This window comes from Camelina sativa, chromosome 11 (genome assembly GCF_030686135.1).
Source record: "Camelina sativa cultivar CO46 ecotype springtype chromosome 11, ASM3068613v1".
NCBI classification, from domain to species: Eukaryota; Viridiplantae; Streptophyta; class Magnoliopsida; order Brassicales; family Brassicaceae; genus Camelina; species Camelina sativa.
This window is the reverse complement of record NC_141890.1, coordinates 31,713,120-31,731,124: the sequence shown is the minus strand read 5'-3', so window position 1 is coordinate 31,731,124 and position 18,005 is coordinate 31,713,120. Positions and strand designations below refer to the sequence as shown.

General features: G+C 37.1%; 1 protein-coding gene across 2 annotated transcripts; it reads right to left on the bottom strand.

Moving 5' to 3' along the window:
• Positions 1-262: 262 nt before the first annotated feature.
• Positions 263-2,385, bottom strand: LOC104724583 (heavy metal-associated isoprenylated plant protein 30). Of its 2 annotated transcripts, none has more exons than XM_010443097.3 (4): positions 2,174-2,385; positions 1,844-2,034; positions 1,056-1,131; positions 263-773 (listed from the first exon to the last, which is right to left on the bottom strand). In XM_010443097.3, exons 2-4 carry the CDS (start codon positions 1,979-1,981, stop codon positions 451-453), a joined length of 537 nt encoding a protein of 178 aa, XP_010441399.1. In that variant the 5' UTR covers positions 1,982-2,034; positions 2,174-2,385; the 3' UTR covers positions 263-450. The 2 variants fall into 2 exon arrangements, with proteins under 2 accessions (XP_010441399.1, XP_087327075.1); XM_087470949.1 differs by having other exon boundaries at positions 1,844-2,029; positions 2,174-2,299.
• Positions 2,386-18,005: the final 15,620 nt, after the last annotated feature.

The window sequence follows — 18,005 nt, the reverse complement described above, 5'->3', positions numbered from 1 at the left end:
ATCATTGAATATTGAGGTTCGATAATATAATTGACAGAAATATAAGTGCATTTTCGTGATATAGGTGGCCAAATCAATTCTTTTAAATATCTCCGAATGTCTCTGAAACAGGGGTGTCACAAATTAAATTCCTAAACCTTAGCTCTTTTTCCAATCGGTTTACTAACGGTTTTATTTTCTTTACTATTTTTAATTATAATCAATTTTGTTTAGCTTAATTTTAATACTGATAATCTATTGTGTGATAGTGAGTCTTTGTGAATTTGACCACTAAATACTATATCGATTTCTTAATCTGAAGAATAGCTCTAGGAATAAGTTGAGTATATCATGTATGCAAGTTTCTTTTACTCTAGCTTTTATATGCTTATGCATTAAAAAACTAATTGATCAACCCTATAGACGATACAACATGCATAAACCCGTAGATACCCTAAAAATAGAGGAAGATCACATAAGGCGACAGGCGTGAACGTTGTCGTCATTGAAAAAGTTGCTCACTTTGTCGTCGCCACGGTTGGTAACATGGATATGACCATGACGGTCGCTAAGATTGTAGCCATGGCGATAGTAGTTGTAGCTCTCCCTGAACTCACGGGTGGTATCTTTGAAGTAATGGTCGGAGGAAGTGAAGTAGCGAGGCATGTCCGGGTACGGCCAGAACTCGGCTCGCTTACCAGCTCTTCTCACCGCCTTGAGCACCTTCTTCCTCTCTACGTACCCAACCACCGTTACTCTCTCCATCTCCAGGTTCACCTCCACCGAGTCCACCCCTTCACCACAACAAACACAACGCCCGTTTAGTTACTATTTTGATATTGACAATGTTACTTCATCTTTTATATATATAGGATGCTCATGTTTTAGCAATTTTTTTTCTATATTATAAAATTTCTGGAAAATTTAAAGTAATTATTCTATGACCATAATTTATACTATACAGTATCACATAATTTTTTCTAATACTCGTGTATTTAACGAAAACATCTAATAGAAGAAAAAGTAATAATTAATAAGTTATTTTTGAATAGAACATTAAATTATAATGACAATACCTCTCAGCTTGTAAATGGCATGCTTGACCACCCTCTCGCATCCACTGCAGCACATCCTTACTTTCAGGTCTATCGTCTGTTAGCACCATTCATATATTAGAAACTAATTAGTACTAATATCTATGATCAAAGAAATAGGGTAATTAGATGAACAATTATTTAAACGACCAACTCCCTGCTGAATCAGCCAGAGGATATATATAATCATAGCAACATCCACTAGTGAGACAAACTTATGACACTTCGTTTCAGCTTTGTCCGATTCCCATTAACGAATCACTCAAAATCAAAAAGTAAAATTTATACAGCCAAAGGAAAAATATTCTTTTTGCGAGAATCTGATTTGCCAAGTTTTTTTCCTTGTCTAGCCGTTTTCCTTATAAACGATAGATAAAAATAGTTAAGGAGATTAGCTATCGTGTTTGAACTTTTAATATACATATGTTTCGTTAAAACAACTTAATTGGTGACAAAAAGTAAATCACACCATAATTGATTTGCCAAGTCTTTTTTCTTATCTAGCCGTTTTCCTTAATTGGTTAAAACAACATAGCTAGGGAACTATACATAGCGCTCCTCTACCAATACCATGCCTCACCACAAACTAAACAAATTCATACCTCTGTTTCCCTAAAAGCAAAAATCAGTTGCACTCTTCGTTTCACTAGACATATAGTTACCATATTAATTATGAAAATCTAAACTGTGATCATAGGGTCAACTTGAGACAAAACTATATATATACATGAAAATTGTGGTTGATAAAAAGAGGTATAAGAAGAGAATACCTGTAAAGAAAGTGGGTGAGCCATTGGCATGGTGTGGTAATAGTTGAGGTGGCTCACACTTTTGAGTTTTGGCTTCCTGTGTGGATAGCGTAGGAACAAACAGTATGTGATGGTGGATATGAAGGAGCGCAAACCCATTTTTCTGCTTGGATGCTCTCTCTATATTTATACGTACGTACAAACTCACTTTGCTAGATAGAGAGATGATTAATAGTCAAGAAACTTACAAAGGAACCAATAAATATAGAAACAAAATGAATGCATGGAGAGGGGTTTTAAACAAATGATAAGATTATACAGAACGGGAGATATGCCTTTGGAATCACTTACCTTTGTAAGAAGTTGTGATCTGTTCTTTACCCTCCCAAAAAAATAGAAAAGATGTGATCTCCAAGGTAATATTTATTTTGTATATTCCAAAGTCATTTACTTGTAGATATGTGACTCAACACGTATAATGAGTTTTATATGCAAGGCAAGTTGATGAAGATATATGATGAGTTGGCGAACTATTTTGGATATCATATAGTAACAATTGTCATAATTAAAGTTTGTTCAAGTAATCTCCTTTATAATAAAACTAAAGTACACCCCATTATTTTGTAGACTATATAATTTTAATAAGTTGGTTACAAATAGGTTATACATTAATTCATAAATTAATTAGTTACAAATAGGTTATAGCGAAAGTCTTAAAAAGAATATTGTAAAAAATCATATCATCTAACTAACCATATTAATTTCATTTATTAAATTATTCATCAAATAAAATCTTTTGATATCTAACTTAACATATTTATTTGTTAATTATCATTATACTTCACCTCTTATTTTTATATATGAGTCTATTTTGTGAAATAAATAAATTATCATATTATTTATTATAATTAAAAAATAGTTTTATTTTCGGATATACCATAAGTTGAATTTTTAAAAACAAATATAAATGGTTCAATCTATAAAATATTCAAACTTTAGTAATATTATTCTTTAAAAATAATATCTATTGAATTAATAAATTTACTGCGTAACAGGTCAAAATTTGAATATTTAAATTCAATTTCATATTTTTTTTGTTGAATTTTATAATTTTATATAATAAAATAAACTTTAAATAATTTATTTTGAAATACTTTTAATATATTGAAACTTGATATAAAAGTTAGAAACTATCACTCTAAATTGATTTGTTATAGCAATGTCAATAATATGTCTATAATATGAAAGAATTTCAAGAAACCAAATATATTAAAACAAAAAGTATAATAATATATTAAATTACTCATAATATAATAATTAGCTTTTTAAAAACCAAATTTACAAAAGTATGTCTTATAATGACATTCAAGTCATGATGTAGAATATACATTGTTGAAATAATTTCACATATATAACCTAATACAATATATTAAAATTTTATTTTTAAATATACAATATACAAATTTTGTATAAAATAATATTTAACTAGTGTTATAGCACGGGTACTTATAAAACTTACAAAATTTGTGTGTTTTTTCAAGCTATCATATTTAGCATATGATTTTATTGTATAATGTTTTGTCCAAAAAACTTTTAAAAACAATCACATAAAATTATATTTTATATAAAAATTATAATATAAATAAAATTTATTTTAACCTGTGTTCTAGCCCGGATATTAATCCAGTAATTTATTGAAAAGCGTTAGTCTTGAGTCAAGACATAGTGTGATGGTATCAAATTTTGTTTTTTTCACTGATGGTATCAAATGTTTAAAAAAATGCAATTCTAAAGAAATGTAGCTCTATATTTTTAGCATGATATATAATCAAATCAAAAGAATATAATTTTCCGGGTTTAAGGCTTAATTAATCATCTCTAATAAAGTGGCCGTAACCGCATTATCCAGTACACATTGCTATAAATAAGATTATAGTAAAGATATTAAGTAAGTTTTATAAGATAGATACTTTTTAAATGTAAGTCGTTTAGAATATATATATAGATGTATAAAGCTATGTTTAAAAATAAAAATAATGAAATAGAAAATTAAAGTACTGATATATACAATTTTTTTCTTTTCATTTGTTTGTAATTTCGATCACCATGTCTTGTCGCTTACCTGCATTCAACATCCTGGACTTCACAGCTCATGTTCTAGGAGAGTATATATATAATATGATTGATGATGTTTTGTTCTAATCACTCCAAGAATTGAAACAGATGAAACGATATTCCGAGATTAGTGGTGTAATGACTTTGTCTTTTTTAGGAGAATTTCATAATTTTAAATTAGCAATTATATTTAAATCTTGATATTGTATCTTTATGTAAGGAAATGTTAATTTGAAAAAAAATGAATATATAAATGCATGTTTTTATACAATACTTTAAAAATAGACAATTATAGTACAGCTTCCATTTAATCTAGACGGACAGTAATCCATCGATGCTATTTAGATGATATTATATATTCTCATAAATCCTTATCGTCGGTAGATATAAACAAAACCTTTTTTATTTTATTTGAAGAACATATACATATGGACATGTCAAATCTCATATGTGTCAGCATCGTCCGAACTAGAGAAAATATCAGGAGGGGGAACGCGATATTCCCACGCACATATTGTAAACTTGAAAAGACATATCTATATTGATGGATGATCTTAGAGAATCAATGTTGATAAAGGTGGATGAGTTAGAGAAATGGAGCATGTGCTGCTCCTGCTTCTGCTGCATGGCCCTGATTAAGAAACCACTATCTCGTCTCATCTCTATTTATATTATTCCTTATTCCTTTATTCTTAAATTCCCTTATATTATTATTAATATTAGAATAATGATAATAATTATTCTCTTCTTTCTTCTCCTCATACACCTATCCCCTATTATTAATCTAAAAATACATTTATCAAAGTAACATTTTATTTGTAAGATTTACACAATTAATTTTTATAATTTAAATAAATATCAAAATTTGAAGTTATTATTTGTAATATATTTATGTTTACAAATAAATATCAACACTTTAAATTATTATTTAACATTAAATACTCATTTACAATCATATGCAATTCACAAAAAGTGTATAAAATATATATTTATCATTTCACGTGTTTCGCTAGTGACATATTTTATATTATTATACATTTATACTATAACAAATCTAAAATTCTAACTGAATAATATATATTAAATAATAATTTTGACTGAGTAGCAAGTCTATTTTTAAATATTTATACAATGAAATAAACTATTAAAATATATTAATTAGATATATTTTAAAATAGTTTAATTTTATAACGCCCATAAACCGGAATTCCGGCTTAGAGTGTGCATTGATCGATGCAAGTTTCGTTTTTGAGGAACGAGTAAAGAAAACAATCTTTTTTGTTGTGTTTTGGGGTTGGAAAACCCCAAAGCCGAGTATAAAAGGAAAAGACTCGATATCATTGAGGGTTTTGGCCGTTCTTTGTTGTTCTTAAGAGATAGAAAAAAGAGAGAAAGGTTTTCCTTTGAGTTTTGTGAGATTTTGGTGCCGTTTCTTGAGATGTTCTTCTGTGGGAATTGAGATCCGAGTTTTGAGAGCTTGTTGGGGCTTAATATGGTATGATTTCGTGCTTTTAGAATCAGATTCGTCATTTTCAGGGTGAGTGCATGACCATGACCTATCTGAGCAAGAGATCTCTGAGTTTTTTGTGTTTCTCTGTGATTTGGTGGATTGATTCCTTGTTTGTTTGTGTTTTTCGTTGTTTCTATGGCTTTTTTGGTTAGTGTGATGTTCATGTCGAATGGAGGTGTTGTAAGACGAATCTAGGTCGATGACAACGTCTGTAATCGATGCAAGGGCAATTGTATCGATCGATGCCAGGTAGTCGTCGATCGACGCAGTCGCGAGGATTCGCGAGCAATCGATGCAAGGAGTGCATCAGTCGATGCAGTAAAGTTTCATCAGTCGATGCAAGGTGTGCATCGGTCGACGCAGTGGAGTTGCATCGGTCGATACAGGGGAAGTTGCATCGATCAACACGAGTTGTGGGTTGGTCGACATTTGTTCACAGCCGATGACTGTTATGTGGGCTTTGTGGTTTGGTTGATTGCGAATTGTTTGTGATTATTTTTTGTGCTTGAAGATCTTATTGCTTGTGTGTATAGCCCAATACAAGGGAGAATAGTGTAACGCCCGCGTCCCGCGATCCTAAAAGGGGGCAATTTGTTTTAAGGAAAATGATAGCTAGATGAGCTTAAGTAGCTAAGCTACTAGCTCAAACAGCTGGAATATGAGCTGAAGGAGCTCAACGAGTTCGATGAACAAGCTAGCTCAGCTCAGCTGAGATAAACTAGCTGGTACACTATGAGCTGAAGGAGCTCGATCACTATGAGCTGAAAGAGCTCAGCTGGAATATGAGATGAAGGAGCTCAATCAAGCTCAGCCAGCTGGACGATGGTGGACAGTGTGCAGGTCAGCTGGGGACCTCATGAGCGGTTGAGATGGATGGACGCGGTGATCGAATAGGCATGGCCGGACAGGCACAGCCGAACGTGCACCATCGAACGGTAGCGATCGAAGGGTCTTGTCGGACAGGTGCCTTTTGGGGCCTAGACTTCGGCTATGACCCTATAAATAGAGAGTGTGGCCTTCATTCCAACACACCATGATCCATCAATTTGTCCATCTATGCCTAAGAAGAAAAGGGGGTGCGGCTCGGCGGGTACTTCGATACTCGTCCGAACTGATGCGCATGCTACCTCTTTATCAAAGGTACGATAAGACAAGCGACGGTTCGACAATCGGGTCGAAACGACCAAAGGATAGGTAACGGTTCGGTCATAAAATCGAAATGATCACAGTTTGATCGTTGGTTCGATCATAGCGTCGAACTGATCGAAAGGTCAGCGACGACCCGATCCAATGGTCGGATCGATCGAGGGTTGATTGATGATTCAAGCGCTAGTCAGATCGGGTGATCAAATGATCAATGATACGAGCCGTAGGTTGGATTGATTGGTCGGGTGGTCGACAAGTCGTTCGGAAGTATCGGCCTGGTCAGTGGTGGATCGACGATTCGATTATGGGGTCGAATCGTTCGATCGGACCTAGCTCTGATACCAAGACCGGAAAGTCGACATAGTTCAATGGTATGACCGATGGGTCAACTAACGGTACCATCGGTGCCAAGCTTCGGGAACACGAGTAGTTCGGGAAGCCGATAACGCAACCGTTCACTATGAATCGAAGGTACTATAAGTCCCCATCTATAATATTTGCAAAGCCTATCGGGTTGCTTGGTTGTATGACTAAGTCACAAAGGGATGTGTTGAGGGTAAAGTTATATTTCCCTGCGTATAAAGGTTTACAAGACAAGGCCGCGGGCCAAAGCTAAGTAAACGAGTCAATGGATATTCGACGGGGAATGGGGCCGAACGGAAGCCGTGATCACGGACGCTGGGACATCCAGGTCGGGATCTTTCAAGTTGGTATCAGAGCATGCACGATCCTATAAGGACGTATGCAATTGTGCTATGTGTTAGGACAAAATTGAAATCTCTGATAAGATTGAAAACATGCTTGGGAACGGGAAAATATTCGCCAAGATGCGCTCGTGAATCGAGCGATTGTTCAAAACATCGAACACATAGTATATCGACTAGAAGGTCAGGAGAACATGAATTATCGACCAAAAGGTCAGGGAAATATCGACCAAAGGTCGGGGAAAATACGACCAAAGATCGGGAATGACGATCGAGTCCGGGAAGGACCATTGTTGGGAAATTGTTCTAGTAGGGATGGAACTAGGACGGAAAAATACTTGATCTATTCAGAGACTGAACAAGATCAAGGGAAATAGATTACGTCAGGAAAGACGTAGATCAAGGAAAATGACCAAGTCCCAAAAATAGATGGATCAGGAGTAGATCAAGTCTCGAGTGAACAAAGGTCGGGAAATCCTACACCCACCGAATTCAAGACAAATTCATTTTAATTAGGTAGACTTGTAACGCCCGTGTCCCGCGATCCTAAAGGAGGACAATTTCCTCTAAGGAAAATGATAGTTAGATGAGCTTCAGTAGCTAATTTACTAGCTCAACCAGCTGGAATATGAGCTGAACAAGCTCAACGAGTTCAATGAACAAGCTAGCTTAGCTCAGCTGAGCTAAACCAGCTGGTATACTAGCTAGCTCACCTGGGCAAGCTGGCAGACAACTACCACTAGCTCGACCAGCTGCCAAGGAGCTCGATCAGGGTCGGTCAGCTGGACAACGGTGGACAGTGTTCAGGTCAGCTGGGGAGCTCTTGAGCGGTTGGGATGGAGGGACGCGGTGATCGAACAGGCACGGCCGAACGTGCATGATCGAACGAGAGCGATCAAAGGGACTTGTCGGACATGTGCCTTTTGGGGCCTAGACTTCAGTTAGGACCCTATAAATAAAGGGTATAGCCTTCACTCCAACACACCATCATCCATCCATTTGTCCATCTATGCCTAAGAAGAAAAGGGGGTGCGGCTCGGCGAGTACTTCGATACTCGTCCAAACTGATGCGCATGCTACCTCTAAATCGAAGGTACGATGAGATGAGAAACGGTTCGACAATCGGGTCGAAACGATCAAAGGATAAGTTACGGTTCGATCATAGAGCCGAACTGATCGCACGATGATCGACGATTTGATCATAGCGTCGAACTGATCAAAAGGTCAGCGACGATCCGCTCCAATGGTCGGATTCAATCGCTAGTCGGATTGGGTGATCAAATGATAAATGATATGAGCCGTTGGTTGGATTGATTGGACGGGTGGTCGACAAGTCGTTCGGAAATATTGGCCTGGTTGGTGGTTGATCCGTGATTCGATTATGTGGTCGGATCATTCGATCGGACCTAGCTCTGATACCAAGACCGGCAAGTCGACTGATTTCAATGGTATGACCGATGGGTCAACTAACGGTACCTCCGGTGCCAAGCTTCGGGAATACGAGTGGTTTGGAAAGCCGATAACGCAACCGTTCACCGTGAACCGAAGGGACTATAAGTCCCCATCTCTAATATGTGCAAAGCCTATGGGGTTGGTTGGTTGTATGGCTAAGTCACAAAGGGATGGGTCAAGGGCAAAAGTATATTCCGCTGCGCATAAATTACAAGGCAAGGCTGCAGGCCAAAGCTAAGTGAGCGAGTCAATCGATATTTGGCCGGGAATGGGGCCGAACGGAAGCCATGATCGCGGACGCTTGGACGTTCGGGTCGGGGTCTTTCAGATAGCCTAACTATGTATTTCTGGTAATACTTTGTTTGTGTTGTTCCGCGGGTAAAAGCAAAGTGTGATCATGGAATAAGAGCGATGAAGATGAGGATGTTCTAGTGGCTCGATTGTTTGGGGTTTGGCTTCTATTAGGTTGATAGATGATACTAGGATTTTTTTATGTCCTAGCAGGTTCAATTAACCTTATGCAGTTGTAATACTTAAGGTGTCAATCCAGTTGGGAAATTTTACTAACAATTGAGATGCAATCAAAGTATCACAAGTTAAGCCAATTCAAATAGAGTGTTTGTCTAACAATCCTAGAATGATCAGAATGCAAAACGGAAATGAACTACAGAACTAGAAACGAAAATGCATGACAAGAAGCGAACATGAATAAGTAAAAGCAAAAACGATTCTAGGCATGAACTAGACAGCAAGATCAGAAACGGTCTCAGAAATGTAAATAACAATCAGAAAGATAGAAGTCCTAAGGATGGGAGTAATTGATGTCAGAGGCGTCTCCTAGTCTACAGAATGTTTAACATGCCACAAGCAAACTATCCCTAGACAATGAACACCAGCCATGGATGGTCCGGGGTCGGGGTCTTTCAAGTTGGTACCAGAGCATGCTTGGTTACAGGACCGGTAATGCGGGTTTTGGGTATCACCACTCATCGGCTTATTGGGATTTCGCGGTAGTTTTTCTTACTGTTTGCAGTTTTTTAAAACTTAATCGTGACTAAAATGCCTAAGTTTTGCAGATGGGTAAGAGCAACGAGGAAAAGAAAAAGAAGGGAAAGGAAGTGGCCGATGAGACCATTGATGCCGCAGAGACACTAGTCGACGTGGAGGCAAGGAACAAGGACACCAAGAATCCAGCCGGACCTGTGGCTGGAGAGAAATAGCCGGATCATGATAAGCCGGAGAGTAGCGGTGCTACGGACGTGAATGGGCAACCAAATGCCGTACCATCGTCCTAGGAACAGTGGGACTCAATGAAGGCAATGATGGCGCAGTTGGACATACTCACAAAGGAGTTGGTACTGGATCCTGTGGTACCAGCGGTACGTAGCAAGATTGTTACGGAGACCATCGAAGTGAGTCCTGAAGATTCTCCCAGAAAGAGAAGGGACTACTTGGATGCGTTGGAGCAAGTCTCGAGACTGAGGACAAAACATTTTCTGAGAAGTTTGGATCCGATCATGGCTGACGAGTGGATGAGTCCATTTGTAAGAAATTTCAATTCCACTCGCTTCCCGAAGGAGTATCAAAAGGACATTCCCGTCCATTTCCTTGAAGAGGAAGCACCTGACTGGTGGGTGACGGTTGAGAAATGGAAAGGTAGTCAAGTCCTAACCTTTGCGGACTTTGAGTAGGAATCCAACAAGAAATTCTTTCCCGCGGAGGCTCAGGACTGACTGGAAAGTGCGTACCTGAACCTGGTACAAGGTGATATGACGGTACATGCATATGATGTTGTATTCAGCCGCCGTAGGCGCTTTATTGGAAAGGAAATCGGGAATGAGAAAGCACAAGTCCGTCATTTTATCTGTGAGTTAAGGGTGGATATCCGCAACTATTGCGTGAACGGTGTCTTTAACTCGGTCGTTGTGGTGGTGGAAAGGGCGGCCATGATTGAAGCTGGGCTGGAGGAAGAGAAACAACTTAGACGCGAGAGGGTTTCTTTGCGTTCGACTCACGCAAGGTCTCACGCCAAGTATGGTGAGTGTAAGACTTGCGGAAAACACAATGGCGGTTCTTCCTGGATGGCCGTGGGTGCATGTTGTCGCTGTGGAAGCAAGGATCAAGCGATCCGGAACTGTCCGAGTATGGAAAATGGCGATGGGCCTAGGTCTTGCTACCTATGCAGATAAGAGGGACATTTTAGGAGGAAATGTCTGAAGCATGATGTGGAAAGACAGACCCACCAACGTGGGAACCGTGGCAAGAATTCCCTACCGCCACCACCAAAGACACATACCGTTGCACCACGCGTGTATGAGCTGTCCGAGAAAAGTGCTACTGGGGATTTCAGGATGATTACTTGTATGCTACGAAAACTTTTCTACGTTCAATTTGTGCATTACATAGCATCATAATGCATGTGAAAGGGGGACATGGGTACTTAGTATTCTAGAGGAATGTGTAGGGACCTTAAGTATAGGGGGTGTGGAAACGCACAACTTGTTTGATTCAGGGGCCACACACTGTTTTGTGAGCCCTGAAATGATAGGGAAAGGTGGGTTCAGGCAAGAACCAAACACCGGATATGCAATGGTCCTAGCAGCCGGCGGGCAGGCGATGTACCCGTCTGGTATGGTTCACAAAATCTCGGTCATCATCAATGGTGCTGATCATTGTTCCACTCATGAAACACAATGTTATCTTGGGGATGGACTGGTTGGGAAAGTACAAGGCTCACATTAACTGTCACCCAAGGCTAGTAAGTTTTGAGAGGAAGGAAGGAACATTGAGATTCCAGGGAATAAGATCAACTTTGGGAAGTTTAATTATCTCGGCAATCCAGGCGGAAAGGATGCTGGAGAAAGGTTGTGAGCCATACTTAGCCACAATCACAACAAATGAAGTTAGGGAAAATGCAGAATTGGACGATATTCCAATAGCTAAAGAATTTGTTGATGTGTTTGAAGCGGTACGGGGAGTGCCGCCGGATAAGTCAGATCTGTTCATCATCGAGCTAGAACCAGGGATGACTCCTATATCTAAAGCGCCTTACCAGATGGTACTGGCAGAAATAGCGGAGTTAAAGCAATTGGGAGAATTGTTGGAGAAAAGATTTATCAGAAGAAGTAGTTCACCATGGGGTGCACCGGTCTTGTCTGTTTTAGGATAAAACAAAGCTGTTTACTACTTTGAATCAATGTTTTCTCGGTTTTAGCTTGTTTTCTCGGTTTAAGCCTCTTTTGGGAAAAAACCGGTTTAAGTGTTGTCTAAACACTCCAAATTCATCCCAAATTCTTACAATTAGCCAAATGCATTGGATTTTCACACATTCTGACCCTTGAAACAGTAACAAAGCTGTTTACTGCTTCGAATCAATGTTTTCTCGGTTTTAGCCTGTTTCGGGACAAAATGGGTATAAGTGTTGTCTAAACACTCCAAATTCAACTAGAACTCTTATAATTAGTCAAATGCATTGGATTGATACATATTTTAACCCTAGAAACACAATCAAAGCTATTTAATTCTTTGCATCAATGTTTTCTTGGTTTTCGCTTGTTTTTTCTTTTTTTAGCCTGTTTAGGGACAAAATGGTTATAAGTGTTGTATAAACACTCCAAATTCAACCCGAACTTTTATAATTAGTCAAATGCATTGGATTGTTACATATTTTGACCCTAGAAAGAGTAACGAAGCTGTTTACTGCTTCAACACAATGTTTTCTCGGTTTAAGCCTGTTTTTTCGGTTTAAACCTGTTTAGGGATAAAACGGGTTTAACTGTAGTCTAAACACTCCAAATTCATCTCAAACTCCTACAATTAGTCAAATGCATTGGATTTTCACACATTCTGACCCTAGAAACAGTGACAAAGCTGTTTACTACTTCGAATCAATGTTTCTCTTTTTTAGCCTGTTTAGGGACAAAATGGTTATAAGTGTTGTCTAAACACTCCAAATTCAACCCAACTCTTATAATTACTCACACGCGTTGGATTGTTACATATTTTGACTCTAGAAACAGTAACAAATCTGTTTACTGCTTCAAAACAATGATTTCTCTGTTTTAGCCTGTTTTCTCGGTTTAAACCTGTTTTGGGATAAAATGGGTTTAAGTGTTGTCTAAACGCTCCAAATTCATCCCGAAAATTTACAATTAGTCAAATGCATTGGATTGTCATACATTTTGATCCTAGAAACACAAACAAAGCTTTTTACTGCTTCGAATTAATGTTTTCTTGGTTTTAGCCTGTTTTCTCGTTTTAAGCTTGTTTGTGGACAAAATGGGTATAAGTGTTGTCTAAACACTCCAAATTCAACCCAAATTCTTATAATTAGTCAAATGCAATGGATTTTCACACATTCTGACCCTAGAAACAGTAACAAAGCTGTTTACTGCTTCTAATCAATGTTTTCTCGGTTTTAGCCTGTTTTGGGACAAAATGGGTATAAGCGTTATCTAAACACTCCAAAGTCATCCCAAACTCTTACAACTAGTGAGCAATGGATTTTCACACATTGTTACCCTAGAAACAGTAACAAAGCTGTTTACTGCTTCGAATCAATGTTTTCTCGGTTTTAGCATGTTTCGGGACAAAATGGGTGTAAATGTTATCTAAACACTCCAAAGTAATCCCGAACTCTTACAATTATTCAAATGCATTGGATTGTATACACACAAAAAAAGAACTGTTTACTACTTCAAATCAATGTTTTCTCGGTCTTAGCCTGTTTTGGGACAAAATGGGTATAAGTGTTGTCTAAACACTCCAAATTCATCCCGAACTCTTACAATTAGTCAAATGCATTGGTTTTTCACACATTGTGATCCTAGAAACACAAACAAAACTGTTTACTGCTTCGAATTAATGTTTTCTCGGTTTTAGCCTGTTTTGGGACAAAATGGGTATAAGTGTTGTCTAAAAACTCCAAATTCAACCCGACCCTTATAATTTGTAAAATGCATTGGATTGTTACATATTTTGACCCTAGAAACACGAAAAAGCTGTTTACTGCTTTGAATTAATGTTTTCATGGTTTTCGCCTGTTTTCTCTTTTTTAGCCTGTTTAGGGACAAAATGGTTATAAGTGTTGTCTAAACACTCCAAATTCAACCCAACTCTTATAATTAGTCACATGCGTTGGATTGTTACATATTTTGACTCTAGAAACAGTAACAAATCTGTTTACTGCTTCAAAACAATGATTTCACGGTTTTAGCTTGTGTTCTCGGTTTAAGCTTGTTTTGGGATAAAATGGGTTTAAGTGTTGTCAAAACACTCCAAATTCATCCCGAAAACTTACAATTAGTCAAATGCATTGGATTGTCATACATTTTGATCCTAGAAACACAAACAAAGCTTTTTACTGCTTCGAATTAATGTTTTCTCGGTTTTAGCTTGTTTTCTTGTTTTAAGCTTGTTTGTGGACAAAATGGGTATAAGTGTTGTCTAAACACTCCAAATTCAATCCGAACTCTTATAATTAGTCTAATGCATTGGATTGTTACATATTTTGACCCTATAAACAGTAACAAAGCTGTTTACTACTTTGAATCAATGTTTTCTCGGTTTTAGCTTGTTTTCTCGGTTTAAGCCTCTTTTGGGAAAAAACCGGTTTAAGTGTTGTCTAAACACTCCAAATTCAACCCAAACTCTTATAATTAGTCAAATGCAATGGATTGTCACACATTCTGACCCTAGAAACAGTAACAAAGCTGTTTACTGCTTCTAATCAATGTTTTCTCGGTTTTAGCCTGCTTTGGGACAAAATGGGTATAAGCGTTATCTAAACACTCCAAAGTCATGCCAAACTCTTACAACTAGTGAGCAATGGATTGTTACACATTCTTACCCTAGAAACAGTAACAAAGCTCTTTACTGCTTCGAATCAATGTTTTCTCGGTTTTAGCATGTTTCGGGACAAAATGGGTGTAAATGTTATCTAAACACTCCAAAGTAATCCCGAACTCTTACAATTATTCAAATGCATTGGATTGTATACACACAAAAAAAGAACTGTTTACTACTTCAAATCAATGTTTTCTCGGTTTTAGCCTGTTTCGGGACAAAATGGGTATAAGTGTTGTCTAAAAACTCCAAATTCATCCCAAACTCTTACAATTAGTCAAATGCATTGGATTTTCACACATTTTGACCCTAGAAACAGTGACAAAGCTGTTTACTGCTTCGAACCAATGTTTTCTTGGTTTTAGCCTGTTTCGGGACATTATGAGTAAAAGTGTTGTCTAAACACTCCAAATTCATCCCTTATTCTTAAAAGTAGTCAAATGCATTGGATTGTCACACAAAAAAAAAAATTGTTTACTGCTTCAAATCAGTGTTTTCTCTGTTTTAGCCTGTTTTGGGACAAAGTGGGTATAAGTGTTGTCTAAACACTCCAAATTCATCCCGAACTCTTACAATTAGTCTAATGCATTGTATTGTCACACATTTTGACCCAAGAAACACACAAAAATCTGTTTACAGCTTCGAATCAATGTTTTCCCAGTTTCAGTATGTTTTTGGGACAAAATGGGTATAAGTGTTGTCTAAACACTCCAAATTCAACCCTAGCCCTTCTAATTTGTAAAACGCATTAGATCGTTACATATTTTGACCCTAGAAACACAAAAAAAGCTGTTTACTGTTTCGAATCAATGTTTTCTCGTTTTTCGCCTGTTTTCTCTTTTAAGCTTGTTTTGGGACAAAATGGGTATATGTGTTGCCTAAACACTCCAAATGCAATCCGAATTCTTATAATTAGTCAAATGCATTGGATTGTTACATAATTGGACCCTAGAAATAGTAACAAATCTGATTACTGCTTCAAAACAATTTTTCTCGGTTTTAGCATGTTTTCTCGGTTTAAACTTGTTTTGGGATAAAATGGGTTTAAGTGTTGTCTAAACACTCCAAATTCATCCCAAACTCTTATAATTAGTCAAATGCATTGGATTGTCACACATTTGACCCTAAAACACAAACAAAGCTGTCTACGGCTTTGAATCAATGTTTTCTCGGTTTTAGACAGTTTCGGGAAAAAAGGGTATAAGTGTTGTCAAAACACTCCAAATTCATCCCGAAAACTTACAATTAGTCAAATGCATTGGATTGTCATACATTTTGATCCTAGAAACACAAACAAAGCTTTTTACTGCTTCGAATTAATGTTTTCTCGGTTTTAGCTTGTTTTCTCGTTTTAAGCTTGTTTGTGGACAAAATGGGTATAAGTGTTGTCCAAACACTCCAAATTCAATCCGAACTCTTATAATTAGTCTAATGCATTGGATTGTTACATATTTTGACCCTATAAACAGTAACGAAGCTGTTTACTGCTTCGAATCAATGTTTTCTCGGTTTTAGCTTGTTTTCTTGGTTTAAGCCTCTTTTGGAAAAAAACCGGTTTAAGTGTTGTCTAAACACTCCAAATTCAACCCAAACTCTTATAATTAGTCAAATGCAATGGATTGCCACACATTCTGACCCTAGAAACAGTAACAAAGCTGTTTACTGCTTCTAATCAATATTTTCTCGGTTTTAGCCTGTTTTGGGACAAAATGGGTATAAGCGTTATCTAAACACTCCAAAGTCATCCCAAACTCTTACAACTAGTGAGCAATGGATTTTCACACATTCTGACCCTAGAAACAGTAACAAAGCTGTTTACTGCTTCGAATCAATGTTTTCTCGGTTTTAGCATGTTTCGGGACAAAATGGGTGTAAATGTTATCTAAACACTCCAAAGTAATCCCGAACTCTTACAATTATTCAAATGCATTGGATTGTTACATATTTTGACCCTATAAACAGTAACGAAGCTGTTTACTGCTTCGAATCAATGTTTTCTCGGTTTTAGCTTGTTTTCTTGGTTTAAGCCTCTTTTGGAAAAAAACCGGTTTAAGTGTTGTCTAAACACTCCGAATTCAACCCAAACTCTTATAATTAGTCAAATGCAATGGATTGCCACACATTCTGACCCTAGAAACAGTAACAAAGCTGTTTACTGCTTCTAATCAATATTTTCTCGGTTTTAGCCTGTTTTGGGACAAAATGGGTATAAGCGTTATCTAAACACTCCAAAGTCATCCCAAACTCTTACAACTAGTGAGCAATGGATTTTCACACATTCTTACCCTAGAAACAGTAACAAAGCTGTTTACTGCTTCGAATCAATGTTTTCTCGGTTTTAGCATGTTTCGGGACAAAATGGGTGTAAATGTTATCTAAACACTCCAAAGTAATCCCAAACTCTTACAATTATTCAAATGCATTGGATTGTATACACACAAAAAAAGAACTGTTTACTACTTCAAATCAATGTTTTCTCGGTCTTAGCCTGTTTTGGACAAAATGGGTATAAGTGTTGTCTAAACACTCTAAATTCATCCCGAACTCTTACAATTAGTCAAATGCATTGGTTTTTCACACATTGTGATCCTAGAAACACAAACAAAATTTTTACTGCTTCGAATTAATGTTTTCTCGGTTTTAGCCTGTTTTGGGACAAAATGGGTATAAGTGTTGTCTAAAAACTCCAAATTCAACCCGACCCTTATAATTTGTAAAATGCATTGGATTGTTACATATTTTGACCCTAGAAACACGAAAAAGCTGTTTACTGCTTTGAATTAATGTTTTCATGGTTTTCGCCTGTTTTCTCTTTTTTAGCCTGTTTAGGGACAAAATGGTTATAAGTGTTGTCTAAACACTCCAAATTCAACCCAACTCTTATAATTAGTCACATGCGTTGGATTGTTACAAATTTTGACTCTAGAAACAGTAACAAATCTGTTTACTGCTTCAAAACAATGATTTCTCGGTTTTAGCTTGTGTTCTCGGTTTAAGCTTGTTTTGGGATAAAATGGGTTTAAGTGTTGTCAAAACACTCCAAATTCATCCCGAAAACTTACAATTAGTCAAATGCATTGGATTGTCATACATTTTGATCCTAGAAACACAAACAAAGCTTTTTACTGCTTCGAATTAATGTTTTCTCGGTTTTAGCTTGTTTTCTCGTTTTAAGCTTGTTTGTGGACAAAATGGGTATAAGTGTTGTCTAAACACTCCAAATTCAATCCGAACTCTTATAATTAGTCTAATGCATTGGATTGTTACATATTTTGACCCTATAAACAGTAACAAAGCTGTTTACTGCTTTGAATCAATGTTTTCTTGGTTTTAGCTTGTTTTCTCGGTTTAAGCCTCTTTTGGGAAATAACCGGTTTAAGTGTTGTCTAAACACTCCAAATTCAACCCAAAC

What these genes read in the sequence shown, in the direction of transcription:
- LOC104724583 (XM_010443097.3), bottom strand. Translation starts at nt 1,981, where the DNA reads ATGGGTTTGCGCTCCTTCATATCCACCATCACATACTGTTTGTTCCTA. An exon ending in CTCACCCACTTTCTTTACAG is followed by an intron (nt 1,132 to 1,843) that starts GTATTCTCTTCT and finishes TGGTGCTAACAG; the next exon opens with ACGATAGACCTGAAAGTAAG. An exon ending in TGCCATTTACAAGCTGAGAG is followed by an intron (nt 774 to 1,055) that starts GTATTGTCATTA and finishes GTTGTGGTGAAG; the next exon opens with GGGTGGACTCGGTGGAGGTG.